At 40.3% G+C, this 25,136-nt stretch overlaps 1 protein-coding gene across 1 annotated transcript in view; it reads right to left on the bottom strand.

The window, feature by feature from the left end:
- Positions 1 to 2,055: 2,055 nt before the first annotated feature.
- Positions 2,056 to 25,136, bottom strand: part of Rars1 (arginyl-tRNA synthetase 1) — a 36,838-nt gene continuing 13,757 nt past the window's right edge. The window contains exons 8-14 of the mRNA XM_048814850.1: positions 24,075 to 24,253; positions 23,494 to 23,603; positions 20,839 to 20,944; positions 12,624 to 12,796; positions 11,983 to 12,230; positions 11,041 to 11,200; positions 2,056 to 2,087 (exon numbers count right to left, since the gene is read on the bottom strand). Of these exons, the coding sequence (XP_048670807.1) occupies positions 11,091 to 11,200; positions 11,983 to 12,230; positions 12,624 to 12,796; positions 20,839 to 20,944; positions 23,494 to 23,603; positions 24,075 to 24,253 (926 nt within the window). The 3' untranslated portion in view covers positions 2,056 to 2,087; positions 11,041 to 11,090. The remainder of the gene's footprint in view (positions 2,088 to 11,040; positions 11,201 to 11,982; positions 12,231 to 12,623; positions 12,797 to 20,838; positions 20,945 to 23,493; positions 23,604 to 24,074; positions 24,254 to 25,136) is intronic.

Genomic DNA, 25,136 nt, shown 5'->3' on the forward strand with positions numbered 1-25,136 from the left:
TTGGCCCATTTGTTGATTGGGTTATTTGTTTTCTTATTGTTTAATTTTTTGAGTTCTTTGTATACTCTGGATATTAGGGCTCTATCTGAAGTGTGAGGAGTAAAAATTTGTTCCCATGATGTAGGCTCCCTATTTACCTCTTTTATTGTTTCTCTTGCTGAGAGAAAACTTTTCAGTTTAAGTAAGTCCCATTTGTTGATTTTTGTTATCAACTTTTGTGCTATGGGTGTCCTATTAAGGAATTTGGAGCCCGACCCTACAATATGTAGATCGGAGCCAACTTTTTCTTCTATCAGACGCAGAGTCTCTGATTTGATTTGATGGCTGCCATTCTAACTGGAGATAAAATCTCAGTGTAGTTTAGTTTGCATTTCCCTGATTGCTAAAGATGTCAAACATTCTTTCATATAATTGGCCATTTGTATTTCTCCTTTTTTTTTTTTTAGTTGTCAATGGACTTTTATTATGTTGTGCTGAGAATCGAACCCAGTACCTCATACAGGCTAGGCAAACGCTCCCCACTGAGCCACAATCTCAACCCTTTGTATTTCTTCTTTAAGAAATGTCTGCTCAGGGCTGGGGCTGGGGCTCAGTAGTGGAGCGCTTACCTAGCATGTGTGAGGCACAGGTTTGATTCTCAACACCCACATACAAATAAATAAAATAAAGGTCCATTGACAACTAAAAAAAAAAAGTTAAAAAAATGGGTTATTTGCTCTCCCCCAACCTCAGTATTAAGTTTTTTGAGTTCTTTATATATTTTGGATATTAATCCTGTCAGAGGAGTAGCTGGCAAAGATTTTTTTTTTCCTGTTCTGTAGGCTATTTGCATGCTTAATTGATTCCTTTCTGAGCAGATGCTTTTTTCTGTTTCTTTTTTTTTTTTTTTTTTGGGGGGGGANTTTTTTTTTTTTTTTTTTTTTTTTTAGATGGGGGAAGGAAATTGAACCCAGGGGTGCTTAACTACTGAGCCACATCCCCAGCCCTTTTGGCCCTATTTTGAGACAGAGTCTCATTAAATTTCCTAGGGCCTCACTAAATTGCTGAGACTTGCTTTGAACTTGCGATCCTCCTTTCTCAGCCTCCTGAATCTCCGGGATTATGGAGTGTGCTACCACATCCAACTATAAAGAAGTTCTTTTAACTTGCTGTCATTCCATTTATTCTTAGTTTTATTTCCTGAGCTTTGAGTCACCTTGAGGAAATCAATGCCTGCACCTCTATGTTTAAATGTTGACTGTTCTAGCAGTTGCAGTTTCTGGTCTGACTCCCAGACTCTTTGTTCCACTTTGAGTTGACTTTTGTGCAAGGTGAGAGATAGGGACTTAGTTTCATTCCCTTGCAGATGGACCCAGCCCTTTTTAATTCTGAGACAGGGTCTTGCTAAGTTGCTGAGGTTGGCCTTGAACTTTGGCTTTGAACTTGTGATGTTCCTGCCTTAGCCTTTGGAGTTACTGGAATTATGGATGGTACTGTACCACTGTGCCTGGTCCTGCAGCACAAGTTATTGCAGGGACCATCCTTCTGCACTGTATGTTTGGATGTGAATACTTACATCAGATTCCAGGTTCTCTGCCTGTCCCATCGGTCTCTGTTCTTGTGGCAGTGCTGTTAGGCTATTTTGGTTATTTCAGTTTTGTAGTATATTTGAAACCAGGTAGTGTGGTGCCTCTAGCTTGGTTCTTTTTGCTCAAGATTTCATAGGACTTAAAGGCTCTTTTGTGGTTCTCTATACCTTTTAGAATATTTATTTAGCTATCAGTACTAGGGATTGAACTTGAGGCTTTGTGTATGCTAGGCAAGTACTCTACCACTTAGCTATATTCTCAGCCCTCTTGAGACATTTTTAGGGCCTTATTCATTTCCCCGGCTTGCCTTAAACTTGAGATCCTCCTGCCTCAGCCTCTTGAGTCGCAGTTTTTCTATTTTTATGAAGAATGTCATTGGTATTTTGATAGATTGCGTTAAATCGGTAGATCACTTTGGATAGTATGGACATTTTTGTGAATTTTAATTTTCTTCTTTTGACTATTAAAAATTGTACATAAGTTACCAAGTGTTCTGCTCCATATATAGATTGTAAAACATTCAAATCGGGGTAAGCACATGTATGACCTCAAATGTTGATCATTTCGTTATGGTGAAAACATTCAAAATCTGTTATTTTTTTAAAATACAATATGTTATCATTATATAATAACCCTCAAATGCCATAGAACCTCAGAGGTAATTTCTTCTTGCTAACTGCAATATAGTGCATTTAGACCAATCTTTGCCTGTACCTCACTCCTGCCCTCCCCTGCCTCTGGTAACCATTATTCTATTGTCCACCGTGAGATCAACAGGGTTAGAGTGTACAGGAATGATGTCACGTATTTGTCTTCCTGGCTTATTTTACTTGACACTGTCTTCAATTCTATCTATGTTGTCCCACATCAGGACTTCATCCTCTGGGGCCAAATAGTATTCCCTTGTGTGCACCTGTGCAGCACATTCACGATTCATTCTTCAGTTTGTGGCCACTTAGGTTGATTCCATAGCTTGGCTCTTGTGAATAGTGCTGAGGAAGAATGGAAGTACAGACTTCTCTTCGACTTACTGATTTTATTTCCTCAGTGTTTATGCCCAGTCCTCTGTCAACAGATCACAGGGTACTCTCCATGAGACCACAGGTGCAGGCTGAGAGGAGTGGTGTGGCGAGAGTAGGGCTCTGGGCATTTGGGTCGCTTCACATAACTTGTGCCTTCAGGGACTGCTTGGGCTTAATTGTGTACAGATCACTCTCATTTCATGATGGAGTGCATCTGTGCACATCCAAGTTCTGTGCACCACCCTGTTCAGGATAGGCCACATGGTGATGAAGTGGCCCCTGGTTAAGATGTCCGTGAAGTCCCAGTAACAGGCCAAGAGCCGTCTCTCAGAAGAGTAGTTGTGTTCAGGTAACAGTAGAGCCTTCCTCCAAGGTCCTAAGAGCTTCCTGTGCAGGTCACCAACAGAGCCTGGGACAGTTAGCAAGTCTCTGTCTCAAAACAAAACCAAAAATGGGCTGAGAATATAGCTCAGTGGTAAGTGCTTCTGGGTTAAATCAAATAATACTAATAATAGGCATTGTGTTTCTTTTATTTTAATGTAAAGGAGGTGACACAACAGCTTCCCCTTCACCTTAGAAGAGTGTCTCTTACTACTACCCCACTACACCACTAGAAATTGACTATGGCAGGGTCCTTGAATTTGAGTTGGACTTACTTCCTGTCCTCTGACACCTAGAGATCGCACCAATGAGTTCATAGTGGTTGACAGTTCCCACCCAACTCAAGCAGCAAAATGCTGTCAACATTATGAAGTTCATGATGGAGTGCAGCTGTGCACATCCAAGGTTAGACTCCACACAGGAGTGACGTCACATCGTATTTGTCTTCCTGTGTCTGGCTTATTTTACTTGACTCTGGTCTTCAGTGCAATCTTGAAGAGAAAGGTAACTGAGGTTCCTGCAAACCAAGTGATGGCAGAGTGGAGAGCTAATGTAGCCTGAGGCAGGACGGTGAAGGTGCCCAGCTGGCCGTGATCTGAGAGAAACCACTTCTGATGAGCCTTATGGGCATATGGAGAAAAGGGCATTTGGCAGACCAGTTGCTGCCTAGCAGTCCCAGGAGCTGTGTATTAGGGAAACAACATCTGGCACACAGCTGCAATTAGAACCACCACTTGGTTGGGCTTTTGATAAATCCACTCTCCAACATCCCATCCAGCTTCTGCACTAGCAGAGTTGAACGGGGACGTGGTGAGACGCACCACCCTGCATCTCTCGAGCTCTTGATGGTGGCACCAATCTCTCTGCCATCCATGGATGCCATGTTGTCCCCTAGTTCTGGGGATTAAACCCAGGACCTTGTGCGTGTTTCTCTGTCACTGAGCCACATCCTCTGCCCCTCTTTATTTTTTATGTTGAGACAGTCTCACCAAGTTACTCAGACTGGCTTTGAACTTGCGATCCTCCTGCCTCAGCCTCCTGAGTAGCTGGGATTATGGGCATGGGCTACAGTGTCTGACTTTGATATTGCTTTTTATTTACTATTTTCCCACATTGAGGCAGCTCTAATTGCTTTTATTTGGCCTTTCCCACCATAATAGCCTGGTCTATAAGCCTCTCTGACCAGAGAGCCACAGTGCCGAGGACTTCCAACACTATGGTGAGAGGACTGGGCTTTTTGTCTTTTTAAAGAGGCTTTTGCTTTGCGATGATCATGGGGCTTCACTAAAACATAATAGGTTAATTTAAGATGATAAAGGCTAAATTTTATTGCGTTCACAAACTTCCCCCTTCCTGCTTATGAGTAAATTTTTATTCATGTACTTATTTTTAGATATAGTACTTATAATAGTGGGGTTCATTGTTACATATTCATACATGCACATGGCATACTTTGATCAATTCCACTTTTTTGCTTTTGATGTCATACTTTATCTTTTTCATAATATGTCCCTTAGCAAATTATTGAAGCTCTGGTTGTTTCCAATAGTTTTGCTTCTCGCCTTTTATACTAGATGACTTGCCCACTGCTGGTAGTCTTGGGGTGCTTTGGAATTGAGAACGTTCTTTTGCCTGGGTATGTGGTGCTTTCATATGTTTTAGTGTTACTAATTGGTATCTTCAGCTTGAAGGTTTTTTTTCACTTTTTTTTTTTTTTTTTTTGTAAATCTGGTCTAGTGGTGATCAACATTCCTAGCCTTTGTAAGTCTCTTTCACCCCTTTGTTTTGTGTGGGTTTTTTTTTTTTTTTAAATAATGGTTCTGGGGATTGAACCAGGGCCTTGTGCATGTGAGGCAAACACTCTACCAACTGAGCCATATCCCCGACCACCTCTTTGTTTTTTTAATGACAGGGTTTCTGGGTATAAAATGATCGGCAGTCTTATCCTTTCAGGATTTTGTATTTATATTTTATATTCCTTCCAGGAATATGTCATCCTGCCCCTTTCCAGACTGCAAAACTCTTTCTAAGAAGTCAGTGTGATCTTCCAGGGGCTGGGGCTGTAGGTCCCTGTGTATACGGATTCAATATTTTTTTCCTTGCTGCCTTCAATACTCCTTAAGTTTTGATAATGTGACTGCAATGTGTTCTGGTGTGGCTCTGTTTGGATTCGTCTTTCTTGGTGTCCTCTGGGCTGTCTAGGTCTGGCTTTCCATTTCTAAGTTTTCTGCTGGTATTTCTTTGCACTTGTTTTTCTGTCCCTCTTTTCGGCATGCTGACAACATGCTGGCTGTCTCTGATGGTGCTCTCTCCGTTGCTTAGGCTGTGCTCGTTCCCATTCTTTCTTTACTTTTTGCTCCTTGGATTGGATGATTCGGTGATCTGCCTTCAGGCTCACTGAGCCCTCCGCTGAACCTGATGTGGTGTTGAACATCTTCACTGAATTTTTCATGTCAGTTGTGATTTCTTCAGAAATGTGATTTCTTTGCTTTTCAATGCTTTAATCTTTTTGTTGAAGGCCTCCGCTTGTTTAGCATTGCTGTCCTGACTTCTGTGAGGGGTGTGTGTGTGTGTGTGTGTCTGTGTGTCCCACCCAGTACTGGGGCTTGAACCCAGGGGTGCTCTATCACTGAGCCATATCCCCAGCCACATCCCCAGCTGGCCTTGCACTTGCCCTGCTCCTGGCTCCGTCTCCTGAGTAGCTAGGATTACAGGTTTGTACCACCAGACCCAGATCTCTGAGCATCTTTATGACCATTATTTTGGATTCCTTCTGAGAGAAATCTCAAAACTCCACTTCATTTGGGTCAGTTTCTGATATGTATTTTGTTTGGATCTGATTTCCCCATTCCTTCATTTTCTTTGATTCTTTGTCTTGGTTTCTGGACATTAAACAAGAAGACTCTGTCCACGGTAAAACTTGTCTTATGTGGAAGATTTTTAGCAAATCTTCCAGTTTTCTTGTTGGTTTGGTTTTGGGTTTTGTTTCTATGTTGTGTGTGTGTGTGTGTGTGTGTGTGTGTGTGTACACGCATGTGTGTGCACGCTGTGGAATGAACCTGGGCCCTGTGCATGCTAAGCAAGTATCCTACCGCTTAGAGACAGACACCGCAGACATTCTGAAATCTTGAGATGCCTCTCCATTCTGTGTCTGTGCAGACTGCTATCCATTGGTAGTGACCCTGGAACTGTAGAATATGCAACGTCTTCTCAGTATGCCAAGAGGAGTAGAATAGGAGCAGACTCTTGAGATGCAGCTGGGAAGCATGGGGTACTGGTTGTTTTTGTTCAGTCTTCACGGTGAGGCTGAGCGCAGGCATTTACCTCCCACTCTCTACGCCCACTCAGGAAGACGGTGTGCAGCTAAGGCCTGTGCTTGTGTTTAGGCTGCACTGCCTGATCTTAGCTGCCGGAAGCAAATGGGGTGTGTGTGTGTGTGTGTGTTGGTCTGAAGTAATTCAGTATTGCTAAACCCTACAGTCTCTTAGGGGGTGGTATGGAAGTCTTGGTCCTTGGTGACTGGCCAGAGTCCTTTTCCCCATACTGTTCTAGTGGTGCATTATAATGGCTAGACCCCTTCTAAAGGGAGCACATAGGTCTAGATTTATATCTGGGGTGAGCTGGGGGACATCTCTTGCAGGGTAAGCTCTGGCTGATGAGGGTCATTGCCTGGTTAGTCCCTGAATGCCATCAAGTAGCCACCAGCCACCATGCTGTAAGCCCTGTCCAGAAACAAAACCGCATGTTCCTGCCTGTTTCCTGCAATGCTCCAAGGGAAAGTGTCCGGGACACTTATTTAAAGCCACTTCTTTGTTTTGTATTCAGGGAGATTTGTGTGTGACAGGTCCCTTTTGTTTCCCAGACTACTACTGGGTTTAGCACAACATGCTCCGGTGGCAGTTTTAAAAATTGGGGCTCTATCCTAAACCCGCTCTGAAGAGGAACCCGGGGGGCGGGCGGGGGGTGTTCCATTTTTTTCAAGTCCCTTCTATGCGTGGCAGATGAGGTCCCTGGAGGCATTTGTTGCACCCATTTAAATATGCCATGTTCCCCCTGCATTCTGGAGACCTGTGCATGCCACCTTCCCTACTGTTAGAGCTAGGAGCTTCAGAATGCTGTTCCCTGGTACACTGTGTACACGATGGAGCTCTTGGTGTAGGGCAAATTTCTTTCTCCCAGGTGGATGGTGGGTTAATTTTTATTTTTTTTATTTTTTGGAGGACAGGTGGGTACTAGGGACTGAACTCAGGGGCACTCGACCACTGAGCCACATCCCAGCCCCATTTTGTATTTTATTTAGAGACAGGGTCTCACTGAGTTGCTTAGCACCTCACTGTTGCTGAGGCTGGCTTTGAACTCGCGATCCTCTCGTCTCAGTCTCCCAAGTCTGGGAGTACAGGCCTGCACCACTGCACCCTGTGATGGTGGGTTAATGATTGACACTTCTTTTAACTCCTCAATGTAAGTTAGGCTGCCAGTTAACCAATGTATGGGGGTTCTGTGAACCCCTTTGAGGGAGAAAACGGGGAGTTGTGCAGTCTTAAGGCTCTTCACTGCCCCTAGATGAATGAATTGCTTGTACTCACCTGTTAAACAGGTTGTTTTGTTGTTGTTTGGTACTGGGGACTGAATCCAGGCCTCACATACAGTAGGCACACACACCATCACTGAGTGACAACATGGTGATTTTGTCCTCCATGGGATCTAGAGTGTGTGCCTCACTAACAGGTAGTTGGTGGACTGAAAGTCAAGCCCTGAATGCCCGTAGATTAGGGTCCCAAATGTGACAGACCCTCCTCTTCACAGGGAGAAAGGGCACGAGGTTTCCTTTCCCAAGTTTCTGGTGCCGTGCCAGAGTGGGACTTGTGACAGAGTGGCCTTGACTTCTTCTACCCTTTGTGGAGGTTTTCTCAGTTTCCTGGGGGGTAGCAACCTCTCAGTTTGCCTCTAGCTTCCTCTTAGAGGGAACTGGTCTGCAGATAGAGGTGTCTTTGCATGCTGGGGGTGGGGAGTAGGCGATTCCTGTTGTGCTGTGGTGGTGATCTTGCCAGCCTGAATAGTGTGTATGTTTAAATTTATTTCTTCAGTTGACCCATTTTATTTCTCCCTATTAATGGGGTGCAGTGTGACGTTTCAATACCCGATACAGTATGTGCTGATCAGTTCAGGGTAATAAGCATTTCCCTTTAAAAAAAAAAAATGCTTGGAGTCGTCCACTCCTCTCTTGCAGATCTGCCTAAAATGTTGTTGTGGATTGTAGTCATCCCTCTGTGCTAAAAAACTTATGTCTTCTGTGTTGGTAGCCACTCTCCAAGCTCCCTTTACATACACCCTCTTTCCAGTTGCTAGTAATCACTATTCCACATTTAGATCAACTTTTTCTTAGCCTCCATATAGGAGAGAGAACCTGTAGCACTTGTCTTCCTGTTGTCTGGCTTATGTAACTTAACAATGTCCTCCAGTCCCACCAGTTTGCCATGAATGACAGGATATCATTCTGTATCGTTGCATAGTATAGTACTTCATTGTGTATATGCACCACATTTTCTTTACTGATCCATTTGTTGATGGGCACCTAGGTTGATTCCATATTTTAAGATATTGTGAGTGGCACTGTCGTAACCATGGGAGTGCAGGTGTCTCTTTGGTATTGACTCCATTTCCTTTGGATATGTTCCCCAGGAGAGGGATCATGGGTCAGATCTATTTTTAGTGTTTGAAGCAACCTCCACACTCTTTATGTGGGAATGTAAATTAGTACAGCCATTAAAGAGTGAAGGATTCCCTTTTCCCTCCTCCTTCAGCATCTGTCCCAACTTCTTTGTAATTCTGACTTATACTTCCTAAAGGCTAATGATGCTGAGAATTTTTTTCATACACCATGGGCCTTTATCTCTTGTTTTGAGAAGCATCTATTTAGATAGATCATTTGCTCATTTTAACATTGGATTACTATTTTTTTTTTTTAGTTCCTTACATACTCTAGGTACTAATTCTTTGTTAGAAAATATTTGCCAACTATTCATCTGTTATATAGGTTCTCTTCACTGTTATCTCCTTTCCTGTGCAAAAGCTTCTTAGTTGGCTGTAATCTTGTGTATGTGGTTTTTTTTTTCTTTTGTTTCCTGTGTTTTGGGGACACTACCCCCGCCCCTCCCCCTAATCACTGTCTATACTGATGCTGTAGTTTTCTCCTGTTTGCTTTCTTTACTAGTTTCAGGTCTTCCATTTTGATCTTTGATCCATTTTGACTCTTCTGTAGAGTGAGGAAGGCCAGGTTTCAATCTGTAGCATATTAATGTCCAGCTTCTCCAGCACCATTTACTGAAGAGGCTATCATTTTTCTAATGTCTATTTTGACACCTTTGGTCCCATAAGTTGGGTGCTGGTATGTGGAACTATTTCTGGGCCTCTCTTCTGTTCCATTTGTTTTTCATGCTGTTCTGATTGCTACGGCTGTGGAGTATGTTTGAAATCAGGCATTGGGACACTTCCAGCTTTGTCCTTAAGATTGCTTTGGTTATTTGGGGTCCTCTGTGTATCCTATGTATTCTAGAATATGAATTTTTCTAGCTTTGTGAAGACTTTGTTATCTTGATGAGGATTGTATTGAATCCATAACCTGCTTTGGGTAGAATGGGTTTTCTCACTATATTCTTCTACTCCGTGAATGTGGGAGGTCCTTCCATCTTTTGTCTTTTGTAATTTTTCACCTTCTTGAATTTATTCCTAGGTATTTTTTATTGGGGGGGAAAGGTGGGGTTTACCTGGGATAGGACTCGGGAGTACTTGATCACTAAGCCACTTGATCCCCAGCCCTATTTTATATTTTATTTAGAGACAGGGAATCGCTGAGTTGCTTAGCACCTCCCTGTTGCTGAGGCTGGCTTTGAACTTGAAATCCTCCTGCCTCAGCCTCCTGAGCTGCTGGGATGATAGGTGTGTACCACAGCACCTGGCTATTCCTAGGAATTGTTTTGGTAGCTATTGTGAATAGAATTGCTTTCATGAGTGTGTGTTGCTTGAGATTGAATCCAGGGCCTACTGTGTGGAAGCGCTCAGCTACATCCCCGCTCACTTTCATGATTTCTTTTGCAGCAGATTTGTTATTAGTGTATAAAAAGGCTACTAATGTGTGGGATTTTTGTATCCTGTAACTTGAGTTTGTCAGTTCTAATAGCCTTGTTAAAATCTTTTTCAATACATATAATCCTGTCTGCAGACAGTTTAACTTCTTCCCTATTTCTATGCCTTTTATTTCCTCTTGCTCTGGCTGAAAAAAACCCCAGCTCTACCTTGAACAAGAGTAGCCATCTTGGTCTTGTCCCTGATCTTGGAGAAAATGCTTTGACCTTTTCCCCATCCAACAAAATGCCGACTGTGGATTTGTCATGTAGCCATAGTTACACTGAGGCAGAATCCTTCTATTCCTAATGTATTCAATGCTTCTTCGTGAAGAAATATTGGATTTTATTGAATGCTTTGTCTGTACCTTTGTCTTTACCTCTTATTCTGTTGATGGGTTGTATTATATTTATTGACTTGTGTATATTATATAATGTATCATGTTATTTCTATATAATTATATATTAATCATATCCCTGGGGCAAATCCAGCTTGATAATGGTGCGTGATCTTTCTGATATGCTGTTGGATTTCCTTTGCTAGTGTTTTAAAGTTTTTTTATTGCTGTGACCAAATGCCTGATAACAACAACTTCGAGGGGAGTAAGTTTATTGTGGCTCCTGGTTTTAAAGGCTCAGTTCAAAGCTGGTGCACTCAGTTGCTCTGGGCCCGGGTGAGGCAGAACTTCAAGATGGAAAGGTGTGGCAGAGGAAAGCGGCTCAGGATGACAACTAGGAAGCAGAACGGGCAAGCACTGCTCACCAAGGACACAATATAAACACATCCCTGCCAATAAACTCCAGGACTATGGTTCCTAAGCCTACATTAGTCCATGGCCTCCACTGTCATTTTGGTTTAGGGAACAAAGTGCCTTTTTTTTTTTTAAAATAATACTAGTTGTTAAAGAACCACATTTGACACAGATAGTTGAGAAAATGTTTTTAGTAAACAGTGCTAATGGCCACTTTGGTAAAAACACAGTATTCGAAAGGGATTACATCCTTTGGACAGGTTTTATTCCCAGGATATCGAACCCCTTGGCCATGACAGCAGCTACTGCTTCACACAGCAGCATGCGCCACATGTTCACCTTCAATACTTCTCCTGAGAAGAGAGAAGAGAGACACTGATTAGCTTGTTTTTTATGTAGAAAAATCAGCTGTGTAGTCTAACTACAACCACCTGTAGACAAACCAAGAAGAAAAAGAACTATAGAGGTCTGCAATAATGAAATGTAGATTTTATATTCTCTTGTACAACTCAATTCTCTTCTAGGATTGATAGTATTTAGGGTCATAGTTGGTTCAGACAATGTACTAACGAACTTTTTTAGAAATTTCGCTCAGGCACGATCCTCACAAATGGCTACTTGCCTTAACACTTTAAATATACTTCATTAACCATGGAAAGTGTCAGAGAACCCAAGGTAGGAAAGGATCACCTGTTGTTTTCCAAAGGCAGTTTTCTTGGCCTGAGAGTATAGCTCAGTGGTAGAGTGCTTGCCTAGCAAGTGTGAGGCCCTGGGTTTGATTCCCAGTACTCTACTACATGCTCCACAAACAAAAAACCTAGAAAGGCAGTTTCAAATACATTCTTGGCCTCTCTAATACTCCGCTTTTGTTGAGAATGCCCTATTCCCAGGGATCTGTCAACTGTCTGTCTTGAAGTTGTAAGGTTCCACCCACCCCCCAATGCCTGAGTGGAGATGCACTGTTTCTGCTACCATTAGTTCTCATTTTGTCCATTTCTGTATATGGTATGGATTACTCTGCAATTCTTTGGGGAAAAGGGAGGATTTCTATGAATAAACAAATGGGAAACGCAACCCGGCCCAAGTTCCCTCAGAGCACCCATTCTCCAATATGGACAGAGGACAAGATGCTCACCAGTCTGTCGGTCCTTCTCTACACAGTAGCAGCTATCATAGAACTCTGTGAATGTAGTTGCCAGCTCGTAAATATAATCACAGAGTGTGTGGAGAAACAAGTCATCTAAAATCTTTTGTAAAATCTCAGGGAAGCGTAAAATGCACCGGCCTAGTTTCCACTCCTTCTCATGGTCCAAAATGATCTTGGTCTCCCGAGCAGCTTTGCGGAGCATCTCTTCATCAATATTGGCCAGCCGTGCAATAGACCTGGAATGCCAGACAAACACCACTGATCCATTGTGTCAGGCGCACACATTCTTCTCCACGAGAACCCATGTAATTAATTGTTAAGACATGACTGATGTAAACCAGAAATTAAGAGATTCTTATAAAAATAGACAATGCATTTACTCTGGGGCACATCCCTAGTCAAAATAAGCTGGTCTGAAGTGTTTTACAATACTGGAAGGAAATATTCTTTTAGGGGGGCAGGTGACGCCTGTTTGGTATTTAAATCTGCCAGAGTAAATGGGAACAGGCTAAGAGGTTCCATATAACTTGTAATTCTAAAAGGGAACACATTTCCAAAGACACTTGTGTATACAAAACATACATTTTGGAGCAACTAAGAATACTTTGTTTGCTTCACAATAAGATTACCTGATTCTAGTGAAGGCATACAACAAGTAAGCAGCTGTGTTCCCTCTGTCATCGAGCATTTTGTCAAAGGAGAAGATGTAGTCATTCAGCCGGTTATGGGAAAGGTCAGCATATTTGATACAACCATAAGTGACAGATGTCTGAGCAGCTTTCAATTCCTCTGCAGTTAAGACCTTTGGGAAAAACAAAAGAGCACTTCTTAGCTTACTGACCAGTGCTTTTGCCTAGATGTCCCATGGGCAAAGTACTGGGGTAGGAAGCATCTAATGGCACACTTATCAATAAACAATGATACTCGTAGAATGACGTGGGCTGATGTGCAAAGATTATAAAAATCGTCTGCTGTGCATAATGAATGTTTCTACTATGAGAAATGTGATTGGAAAATAAGCTATCAACACTTTACATTCAATATATATGAAACCCAAAGCATAAGTTAGTATTTATGGTATGATGTGGATATAAATTATTGATTATAGAAAACTATAGTAAAATAAAACGAATTCCAGTGGAAGAAGTAATAGATGGCTAAAATGTTTTTTAAAATACATTAAGTATTTCTGTTCCGGCCATGATAGATGAGGTTGAGCAGACCAACCATTCACTGGAAGCAACTGTGTGACGTCTCGGTAAATCAACTGTGAAAGTTGTCAAAAACAGGGTTGCTGGTATCAATCCTAACAAATAAGTATGGATGGGAAGTTACAAAGGAAGTGTTGTCCTAAGATTGCTAGACAGCAGCTAGCACAGAAGAATCTGCAACTGCTTGGTGGTGGAACCCCGCTGATTTTATTTAGGAACTGGTTTGATAAGGAGTATTTAGGTAAAAGACTTGTCTTTTTTGGAGTCATTTCTAGCACATGGACACTGTCCTGAGGAGTACCCAAATTTCCATAGCATTTATATTCTGTTAAGATTTCATATTTCCTCTAGTGAGTTTTTTTGGTTCTGTGCACCTAATTTAACATTGATTTACAATTTGTGCCTTAATTTTGGTTACACATGTCTATACGTGATTTGCTAATTAACTTCATGTTTCTCAAAATCTGAGCCAAAATTAACATTCTAAATGGTGAGCTCAGGATGGCTAGTTAAAAGCTGCTGGGGTAGTTACCACATCTATGTGAAGAGAACCTGCTCATGAAGAGGTAAGACCATTTCTGTCACTCTGTAGCTAGGTCATCTATCAGGTGAAAAAGAATCTTGGGCATAGCATGCTTACCAAAGCAAGACACTCCGCCTAAACCCTGAACATTCCCTAAGATCGTTCTTAAAGGATTTTCCCCTAAAAGTATGCAAAAGTCCCCCCACAGGGACTCTAGATGGTCAAACTGTAAGATAGTTCTTAACAGAGCTTAAGTCCTCTCTTTTCTGATGACCTGTTTATGCTAAAAGGGGCATAAATGAGAGTGTTTCTCACCTAAAAGCTAAGCTGATGAAACAACTGAAAATTCCTAATCTAAAAGGAAAGAGCGAGATCGGTATGTATAGAGTTCCTCAAGTTATGCCTCTTAAAACAACCTATACCTTGGTTAGAATCCTGAGCCATAACAAAAGATCTCCAACTTGTATATGAGCCAGGAAAAGCTTGAGGGGGAAGACAGAAGAAACCCTACAGTCTCTCAAAAAAACTTTCTAAAAATGGTTCCTGATCATTAGATCAAACAAAATGAAGATAACTTATTAAATTCAAGGTCACTTGGAGGTTTATTATTCCAGCCAGTAAACCCCTAAGCTCATTTCGGGCTGGGGCCTCAGTTCAGCGGTGAAGCATGTGCCTAGCATGCAGGATGCCCTGGGCTCCATTCCCCACATGCAAGAGGTAGGGGCAAAGGAGGCTTCTTAAAGCAAACTTTTATGGAAACAATATCTTTACTTGCCTTTCTATGATTAAGCTTAGCCATATGAACAGGTGACCCTAACTTGTCCTATTTGTTTAAAAAAAAAAAAACTGGATTAAACTGTTGAAGCCATTTCTTTTGTGAGTCCGAAATGAACTATTTACATGTAAATTCCCCTAAGAAAACGTATTCAAATTGACAGACTTATGAACACCCAAATAAACTTTAGTAATTAACTCAAATGCCTTTTAGTTCATACGATTTAAGTACATATTCAGTAAATTTGGTAAAATAATGTCTTCAATTGTGGCCATCCAGGCTTGCCTTTGAGTAGGCAAGGCTACCTACCTGCTAGATCCTTGAAGTGCTTTACTTAGTATGCAAATGGATTAAATACAGCCATTTGACTTCTAGGGTATGTTTCTTCTTGGAAAAACATTAAATCTTTAAAAGACTATGCCTAATATCTATTCATAGAATAATCCAGATCTGATCGTTAAAAACGTGAACATAATCACTTTAGTAAATCGAAATGACTGTTTACAAGGTAAAATACTGAAACACCAATTGCTAAATATCAATTCAAAATTAAAGATGATGTATTTTATTCCACATTTAACAAAGTAATTAAAGAAAAGATACATGTTTGGAGTTATATCAAACTGTTGTTACATGGTAAACAATTCCCAACCATTTCTTCCTTGGTCTTCACTAGGTATTATGGTTTAAATAACCTTAAGTGTTGAAAATTCTAGGGGTTGTGGTTTAGTGGTAGAGCACTTGCCATGCATAAGGTACTGGGTTCAATCTTCAGCACCATATAAAAAAGATGTTCTGTCCATATATAACTTAAACTCATAAAAAATTATTCAAGGTAAATTTATTTAAATTTGAAGTATGTTTATTAAAGGACTGTTTTAAATCTAAGGAAGGAAATAAATGGGTAGAAAGGAACTAGTAAGTAGGAGAGAAGCAAAGGAAGTTAAGAATTCTAGGTAGAAAAAAATTTTGTCAAAAATTACTGGAAATAGAGGGCAAAACCAAAGGTTTAAGCAGATTGTAAAGGATATGAAGGACTCGTGCAGTTTGTGAATGACAAATTTTAAAGAAAATCTCATTAAGTTGGTTATAAAGTTCACAGGTTTTTCTAAAAACATGAAACAAGGATCTTTAAGAACTTTGTTGCTTTAAATGGAATATTTCTGTACTTGGTAAAGTTGTAGCAGTTTTTGACCTTTTAAATGTTCCTTTAAGATGGGAAACTATTCATACATATTTTTAAAGTTTGAGGACAAGTTGATTGTCTAAGCTGTTCCTGATGTCATCAGGAACAAGGTCACCACCCCCTTGCTAATTTTATTATTTACACTCCTCTCTAACATGATGGACATGGTAACACATTCTTCCACTGCATATATTCAAGTCCCTTTTCATTAGGTTTGCTTGTAGATGATGTACATGGGTTTCTCATAAGGAGAAGCAATTATGATGTAGGAGGTTTTATTTTTCCCTTTGGGCAACTGGCATACAAAATAAAGCCTTCTGTTTGACAATTTTTTTTTTTTTTTTGGAGGGGTGTGTTATTGGGAATTGAAATCAAGGGCGATCGACCCCTGAGCCATGCTATTGCTGACACTGGCTTTGAACTTATGATCCTCCTGCCTCAGGCTAACAGGCGGGCATCATCACCCCTGGCCCCAGATGTAATCTCAGTGTAGCTTACATTTCTCTACTTGCTAGACATGTTGAACATCTTTTCATATATTGATGGTTCATATTTCTTGAAGGGTGTTTAGTTCCTTTGCCTATTTACTGATGTATCAAGGCCATGTTAAGTTTTTGAAACAAATGGAAACACGATGCACCAAGAGGGAAGTCAATGCTCACAACAAGTGGAGCTCGGATAAACAATCTATCGTTGCATCTCAATGAAAACGACCCAACCAGGAGAGATAAATGTAATCGAAACTTAAAAAAATACAAAAGATTGACAAAACAAAGAGCTTGTCCCTCAAAGATGAATTGTAGTTAGAGGGAAGACTTGAATAAATCACACAAAAAGGCAGGCTCTGGAGAAATACAAAGATTGTTATGAAAAACTCACTAAATATAACTTGGAAATAGACACATTTCCTAGATATAGCTTCCCAACAATGAACACAAACTCAAAAATACTTCAAAGTAAGGACACTGAATTTGTAGCCAAGAACTCGATGGCTTCATTGTTAAGAACAACTAATACCAGTTCTTATTTCAAGATAAAGAGGAAGACATTCTTCCAAACACATTCTGCAAGGCCTATATTAGCTTGATACCAAAACCTGGCAAGAACACAAGCTACAGACAAATATCCTTGATCACAATTCAAGTTAACTATTCACGCAAACTACTTGATTGGGGGGGGGGGGCACATGGTGGACAGACCAACATTTCTGGGTTTTAGTACTGTAAGATGCTTTGAAGGCAGGAAAGAGTTGACTGAATCATTTGATCAGTGTGGAGACACACCTGTTGCTTAGGGGAAAGGAAAATAACTACAGGTCTTCACACTTTCAGAAACCCAGTATGAGGCCTGCCATGGCAAAAATCCAGTTGTGGGCAAAGGCAAGATGAGAAAGATTACTGTGCGGGGAGCAAAGGCACAAGAGTTAGGAGTTCATCTTGGAGCCGAGTACTAGGAAAGAGGCCCCCTAAGCACAGGCCCGAGGGAACCCCCAATGGTGCCAATCCTAGAGTAAGACACATAGTCCCAGTCCATTAGAACACTATTCTGGCCAGCAACACCCATACCTGGTTGCAGTAGTATCAGGCCCCAAGTGTACCACATTAGTAAGCAGCCCACAGCAGCACTGGCCTTAGTCCTCCCTTCAGTGCTATGCAGAGCTCATCAAGCCATGGACTCAGGGTGGCAATAGTGGTCACAGACATGGGGGTAGCTCCCTCCACAATAATTTGGCCTGACCACAGGCTGTTGACTTTGGCACCAGGAGTCTCTGGGATAGAGGGATGGAGTATCCTTTAGATATTCCCACAGACAATGCTCACTGAGAGGACAACTGTGTAGTTGGACAAACCTGGCTTAGATCCCACTCTATTGCTGAAATAATGACAACATAGCACCGTGGACTTGTGGCAAACCTAGGCATATAGTGCCACCTAGTGCTCAAATAGCAGAACTGTTCTTGAAGATGGGCACAAATTAGGAAGAACCTCATCCTGTAAGCTCTGGCTGATGTCTCATACAAGGACGTTCTGGGGGCCATGGCCTAGTTTATTGTACCAAAACCTGATTGGACTAGTAAACACAGTGGGAGGAATTCCTAGATAGAAAAATTTAAAATAGCTCTTTTAAGGGAAACTCAAAAGCTGCAGGAAAAGATCTGATATCATAATAGAAAGATATACACAACTGAAACATAAGTCATAAAACTCACTAGTGAGCTAGTAAGAGTAACTATACAAAATCTGAGTGCTCTACAAAGATGGCCTGTAAGCCACAGCTTCAGTATGAAGACCAAAACAACTGCTGAGCATGGTGGCCCGTGATTATAATTCCAGCTACCTGGGAGGCAGGAAGATCGTGAGTTCAAAGCCAGTGTCAACAAGGCAAGACGCTAAGCAACTCAGTGAGACCCTGTCTCTAAATAAAACACAAAACGGGGGCACTCAACCCCGGTACCAAAAATAAAAAGCAGTAATCAAAACAAGATGTTGGTAAAAAAACAGACAAAAGCCTAGAAGTAAACCCATATACCTACAACCAACTGATTGTGTTCAGTCCTTAAGAGGAAGAAAAATGGAGCAAGAACACTCAGCCCTTCTAGCTGATTCTTGGCAAAGGTGCTAAGAACATGCAGTGAAGCAAGGACAGTCTTTTCAACAAGTGGTGCTAGAAAAAATTGGTTACCTGCAGAAGAATGCAAACAAATTAAATCAAAACACACTAAAGATCAACCTGAAACTACTGGAAGAAAACATTAGAGAAAGACATTATTGGAATGGACCAGGACCCAAAAGCTTCTGCACAGCAAAGCAAATGAGGCAAACTGTATTTGCAAATCACATCTGAAAAGGGATCAATACCCAAAATAATTCAAACAATAGCAAAACCCCCTAATACTCCAAAAAGATCTGAATGGACATTTCTCAAAAGATGACATATTAATGGAAAAAAATGTTAACCTTATAGTTCTGATTTACATTTCTGTAGTGTTTATCAACTCAGAATGGTTATTATCAAAAAGACAAATGACTGCCTGGATGTGGGAAAAAAGGGAAACCTAGTACACTAGTGGTAGGCAGGTAAATTAGTACAGCCACTATGAAAATTGGTGGCTTCTCAAAAGACAAAGCAGTAGTGCTGTAGGATACAATAATCCCTCTACTGGGTGTGTACCCAAGCAAATGAAATGGGTATGTGGAAGGAGATACCTGACTCATGTTAATTTCAACACTGTTCACAAAGCCAAATGTGGAAGCAACCTAAGTGTCTATCAACTGATGAATGGGTAAGGAAAATATGGTACATATACACAAGGGAATACTAAGCAGGCATGCATAAAATAGATGAAATGGGAGAACATTCTGTTAAGGGGAATAACTCAGGCATAGAAAGACAAGTAGCACATGTACTCTTGTGGAATCTAAGTTCATCAAGTTCAGAGTGGAATGGCATTGCAACAGGCATGGGTACTTATTCCATGCTGTGCTACTGCAGAGTAATATACTGTATATCTCAAAAAAGTTAGATGTCAGAGGAAATAATATACACACAAACATCACATGGTACCCCAGAGAACAATTTTTAGGCTTTTATGTATCATTAAAAAAAAAAAAAAAAAAAAAAAACCCCACACAAATAGTTATCTCCTACTCAAACAAAGGTGCCAAAAACATTCATTGGAAAAAAGATAGCTTATTCAACAAATGGTGCTGGGAAAACCACATTAACAAAGTGGATCAAAGGCTTAGGCACTAGAACAGAGACCCTGCACCTACTAAAAGAAAAAGTAGGCCCAAATCTTCATCATGTCAGCCTAGGATCTGACTCCCTTAAGACCTCTAAAGTGCAAGAAGTAAAATCAATAAATGGGATGGATTCAAACTCAAAAGCTCCTTCTCGGCAAAAACAATGTGAAGAGAGAGCCTACAGCCTGGGGGAAAATCTTTACCACATGCACTTTAGACAAAGCATTAATCTCAAGGATATATAAAGAACTCAGAAAACCCCCATAAATGTGCTAAGCAAAAGTGTTCATCTGTATCAGACGCAAATCTACTCTTAAGATTTCATCTCACTCCAGTGAGAATGGCAATCATCAAGAACAAAGGCAACAATAACTGGTGAGGGAAAAGGCACACTCATACATTGCTGGTGGGACTGCAAATTGGTGCAACTACTATGGAAATTCTTCAGAAATGGAACCACCATTTGACCCAGCTATCCCAGTCCTCAGTCTATACCCAAAGGACTTAAAATCAGCATACTATAGTGACACAGCCATGTCAATGTTTAGCTACTGTGAATTGAGATTGTTTAGCTACTGTGAATTGAGATGCTATAAACTATGGAACCAACCTAGATGTCCTTCAATAGATGAATGGAGAAAGAAAATATGGATATACACAAGGGAATTTAAAAAAGAATGAGTAATGGCAATTGCCAGTAAGTGGATGGAGTTGGAGAATATGCTAAGCAAAGTAAGCCAACCCACCCCCCCCCCACACACACACACAAAGGCTGAATGTTTTCTCTGATATGTGGATGCTAACTCACAACGGCAGGGTGAAGAACAGTTACCTTAAATAGAAGGGAGAGGATATGGGGATAGGAAGGATAGTATATTGAAACAGACATTACCACTGCATCACTGATGTAATTCTACAATATGTACAATGAGAATTGTACTCCATCTATGTATATCAAAGTGCACAAATGCATTCTATCATGTATAACCACTTAAAACAGTTAAAAGGCAGCAGAGCTACGATGTCACATTAACAAAGAAGGAAAAAGCCATGACCTTTGGTAATAGCCAAGAACAATACTTTCACAACAAATGCTCAGTACAATTCATGAATTCATTATGCACTAAAATCTGAGCAATATAAGCCTGGCCTAGTTGGACTGACTCCTTGTAATTTTCCTCAAAAATGGAAAAAACGACAGCGTGGCACACGCCTGTAACCCCAGACATTCAGAAGGCTGAGGCAGGAGGATGCAAGTTCAAGACCACTCTTGGCAACTTAGCAAGACCCTGTCTCGAAAAACTCAAAGGACTAGGAATGTAGCTCAGGGTTCAATCCCCAGTATCAAAGGAAAAAAATTATATATAATGCACAACATACATTAAACAAAAAAGGCCTTGGATTACCTTGTCTCTCTCTTTTTCTTTCAATTTGTCCATAGACCGTTTGAGTCCTTCTTCCAGAAGGTCTATGAGGCGTACCGTTTCCCCTGACCGTGTTTTAAACTTCTTCCTAAAAAATTTAGAAGTCACAACTTAATGAATTTGAAAATGACCTTTTAATTAGAAATATTCAAACTGAAAGCTTGAGGGGCCCGTTTGAAATCAGTCTCTATGCTAAGGTAACAGTGCCCCACTCCACATGGCAATTAGGGAGGGTGGCAAAAGACAACTGTTTGTACGTGTGTCACCTCCAGCCCCCAGCTCAAAGCACCCTATGGGTTAGCCCTAACAGTGGTCTACCTTCGGTTTCCTAAAAGGAAAAGTAAAAACATTTAATTCATGCATTTTCCTGGAATACGACATCTTGCTTGGTAGTTTTAACCTTTTAGGAAAATTAGTCAAACACATGTTTGCTTCTAGAATTACTTACATTAGAAAATCCTATACTGGAATCTTACATTTCTCTATATAGTAATTGATCTTATTTAGTGGTTCTCAAACCCAACTGCATTTTTTTTCAACATTTCTTTTTAGTTATACTTGGGTACAATATCTTCATTTTGCTGTGGTGCTGTGAGGATCAAACCCAGTGCCTCACATGTGTAAAGCAAGTGCGGTGCCACAGAGTCACAACCCAACTATATTTTTGAGAGTTTTATGACAAAAGGACTCCAGGGCCCCATTCAGACATACTGAAATTAGAATCTCCCTGGATGGGGCACAAGTAAGTACCGACTAGCAATGATAATGGCAACTGAGAAAACTGAATTTTACCTGTTAAACAGAAGTTTGCATGACATCAAGTACTTTTTTAAAAAGTTCAAATATAACATACAAAAGCATATTTTTCTATACAACATGAAGTGTACCAAATGTGATAGTGCCTCTTATTTTTACAGCTTGATTTACAAAGGCTCTATTTGCCTTTATCATCTTCATTGATATTTTTCTTTATTCAATTCCCACCCTCAACAACCGGCAATTGAACCCAGGGCCTCACACATGCTGGGTAAAAGTGCTCCTCCACTGAGTTATACCCCCAGCTTGCCAAATCTCCGAAGTGTTCAACAAAATGCTGAGGAAGGCTTCCTACTCTGTCTACTTTGCAACAACTGGTCCCATCCGTTATTCCCTCCTCTCACCTGTCTTCCTTCCATTTTTGTTTGTGACAATTGAATACCAACAAAGCTTTTAAAAACACATATGACAAACACCCACTTTAGAATTTTCAAGTCCCACAGTGGGCCCTGGCATGTATATCTTCCTGTACATAACGTGAAATACCATGTGGAGCAGGTGCTCAATAAAAAGGTGTCCAAGGAATAGGAGATAAAAAGATAAATTATGTCCTAAATATTAAAACAGAATGAGCATTTTAACATACAGTGAGCTGCATTTAGCTATTATTTAAATTATAGTATCCTAGCCTTTTTTTTTTTTTTAAATCATGCAGAGAGTAGAAACAAACTGATTTAGGATACCTCAGCCATACATAATAAATGAAATAAATAAATAAATACCACCTAAACATCTATCCGAAAACAGTTCAGGAAATAAGATTCTTTGGTTTAAGCACTCTCAGGACCATAGGATCCAGTGTCTTGATTCCACAAAAATGTCATACAATATTTCCAACAAATTCACTGACTGCTATAAAATCCCTACCAAAATAATATCTGTGGACAAACTAACTTGTCTTTCATATGCTCACATCAGGGCTTTTGACCACTCTCCAGCCAAATCGAGTCACCTCATGTGGTTTTCAAAAGCATTACCACCTGTGTGATGTAATATCTAGGCATTATTAAATATAAGATATCACAGTTTTTTTTTTTTTTTTAAAGAGTGAGAGACAGAGAGTAAAGAGAGAATTTTTAAAATATTTATTGTTTAGTTATCGGCGGGCACAACATCTTTGCTTGTATGTGGAGCTGAGGATCGAACCCGGGCCGCACGCATGCCAGGCGAGCGCGCTACCGCTTGAGCCACATCCCCAGCCCAGATATCAGTTTTTAAGAAGTGCTGTTTAAATGGCAAGTGATCTTAAAATACTTCTGAATGTTAAAGTTTTAAAATATGAAAAGTTTTGTGCCTTTGGACTGATGAATATCACATATAAATAAAATACCTAAGTGTATTTACCTTTTTAGAGAGACAAATGTGAAGTATTAAAAAATGATAAGACATTATTAACATGTAGGCTTTGATAACATTTTTGAGATGGCCAAAGAACAAAAGCAGTGAATCAAACCTCTACTGAATCAAGCTTTTACCAAGTGTGTAACTGTGAAGGAAAAGACATTTACAAAATGTCTAGACTGAATTTTTGCATAATTTTTCTGAATTCTGAAAAGGTACCACTATAGATTTTAGAACTTAACAGATTATGGATTTCTGTTCCTACAGATTTAAGTCTCGAATTTCCTTTTCAGTTGACTTCATGTATATATCCTCTGGCAGTGATGAGAATATACAGAATGGCTCAGCTGAATTTATCATAATGTACAGACTAAAAAACTGAATTACCTAATATGTTATCAAAAATTAACAACCAGGGCCTCTTCCAGAGAAATTGGTGAATCAGTATATTATTACCATCTTCAGGTTTCCCAGACTTACTTGTCTTCCCCAAGTACCACACCAAATCCAGCATGGGACACTCGAGTTACTTTAGGGTCATACCAACCAATCATCTGAGCAGCAGCAAATATTGCTTGGAAGTGCATAGACTATAAAAAGTAGAAAAAGAGTGTTACCTGCTAGTTTTCTAATAATTTTTTAAAAAAGGGCTTATTAAGGCTTTTATGCCTAGACGATGCCTGTAAAACACAAGTCATTCAAGTTTTGTGGCATGTTATATTAAAAGTGTTTCTTTTACTCATTATGTGAGAAACAGTAAGAGCAAAGCTGTTACCATACTTTCCACAAAGTTTTAAAAGCAAATGAATTAAAGGTAAGTTTACACACAGTAACTTCAATTTTAATTTCAACCACATCCTTATTAAGACCAACTGCTGAGGTTCAAAGACATCACCTTTTCCATTTTTTAGAGAACACCTGGAAAACTGTTCCTTTTCCCACAATATACTGATGTTCCCGATCTTAGCACTGAACAACTGTAAATATTCCCCAAATACAACCTCACCATATTGTCTACCTCCAGACTGACAATGTAAAAACAGACAAAACTACAAACTTACTTGTCCATTGTCTACCACATAGATAATCATATCTGCTTTTTCCTCAACTAGTCTTTGTTTAATAGCAGCCAGGTCAGATGTATCATAGGTGTAACCTCCATCGGATTTCACTATGGTTAATGGTATGGAGCAACCTGGGACAAACACAATCTTCCTGCCATCATCCACTTGCACAAAGCCTAGGGGAAAAAACAAACAAACGTCACTAATAATGCTAAAAGCTCTGAAGGTACTGGAATCTTGGTCATTTTGAGGACTAGCTAGCTAGTCTATGAATATTTTAGAAAATATTTCTTAGCTGCGAAAACCACAAAATTTTTGTCTTATCATGACCTACTAGAAGCCTTGGAAAATGGCTAAGGTCAAGGCTATCTGGGAGTGCAGGGTGCTGTCATAGTACAGGTCAGATAGAGTAGTTTTCTGGACTCACTCTACACTTGGCTCCCAAGCCCTTCACAGGATGTGTAACTGGAACTCACTCGCTGTGCAGGCCAAAGGCATGAAAGTCTCCCAAGCTAGAGCCAGATGCTATTCCTATACAGACATTTTATAATGTGATCAAACAGTTGGATTTAGCTTTTGGAATGAGAAGCAGAAAAAATGTATATTCATGATGAAAAATGCAAGAGTCTTGGTTTTAGGAAGAGACAGGAAAGAACATGATGATAATATCACCTATATTTAAGTGCTACTATGTGCCAAATATGCAAGTCTTAAATTTAACTTTTGCAGCAATAATGCAGTAAATAATTACCCAGGTTTAGTTTCCTAAACTAAGAAAGTATAAAGTAAAATCAGTGGTTTAAAACATAGGCACTGGTATTGTGGCTCAGCGGTAGAGCGCTCGCCTAGCATGGGCAGGACCCGGGTTCGATCCTCAGCACCACATTAAAAAAATAAAGGCTCCGAAGACAAACTGCCTAGGTTTGAATCTGATTCATCATGTATTAACTATGTCACCTTGAGAAGTTCCTAACTTCTCTGTGCCCATTTTCTCATCAATAAAAATCATTAGGGCTAGTGGTAGAGCACTTGCCTAACATGGGCAAGGCCCAGGGTTCA

This window comes from Marmota marmota, unplaced genomic scaffold (genome assembly GCF_001458135.2).
Source record: "Marmota marmota marmota unplaced genomic scaffold, marMar, whole genome shotgun sequence".
NCBI classification, from domain to species: domain Eukaryota; kingdom Metazoa; phylum Chordata; class Mammalia; order Rodentia; family Sciuridae; genus Marmota; species Marmota marmota.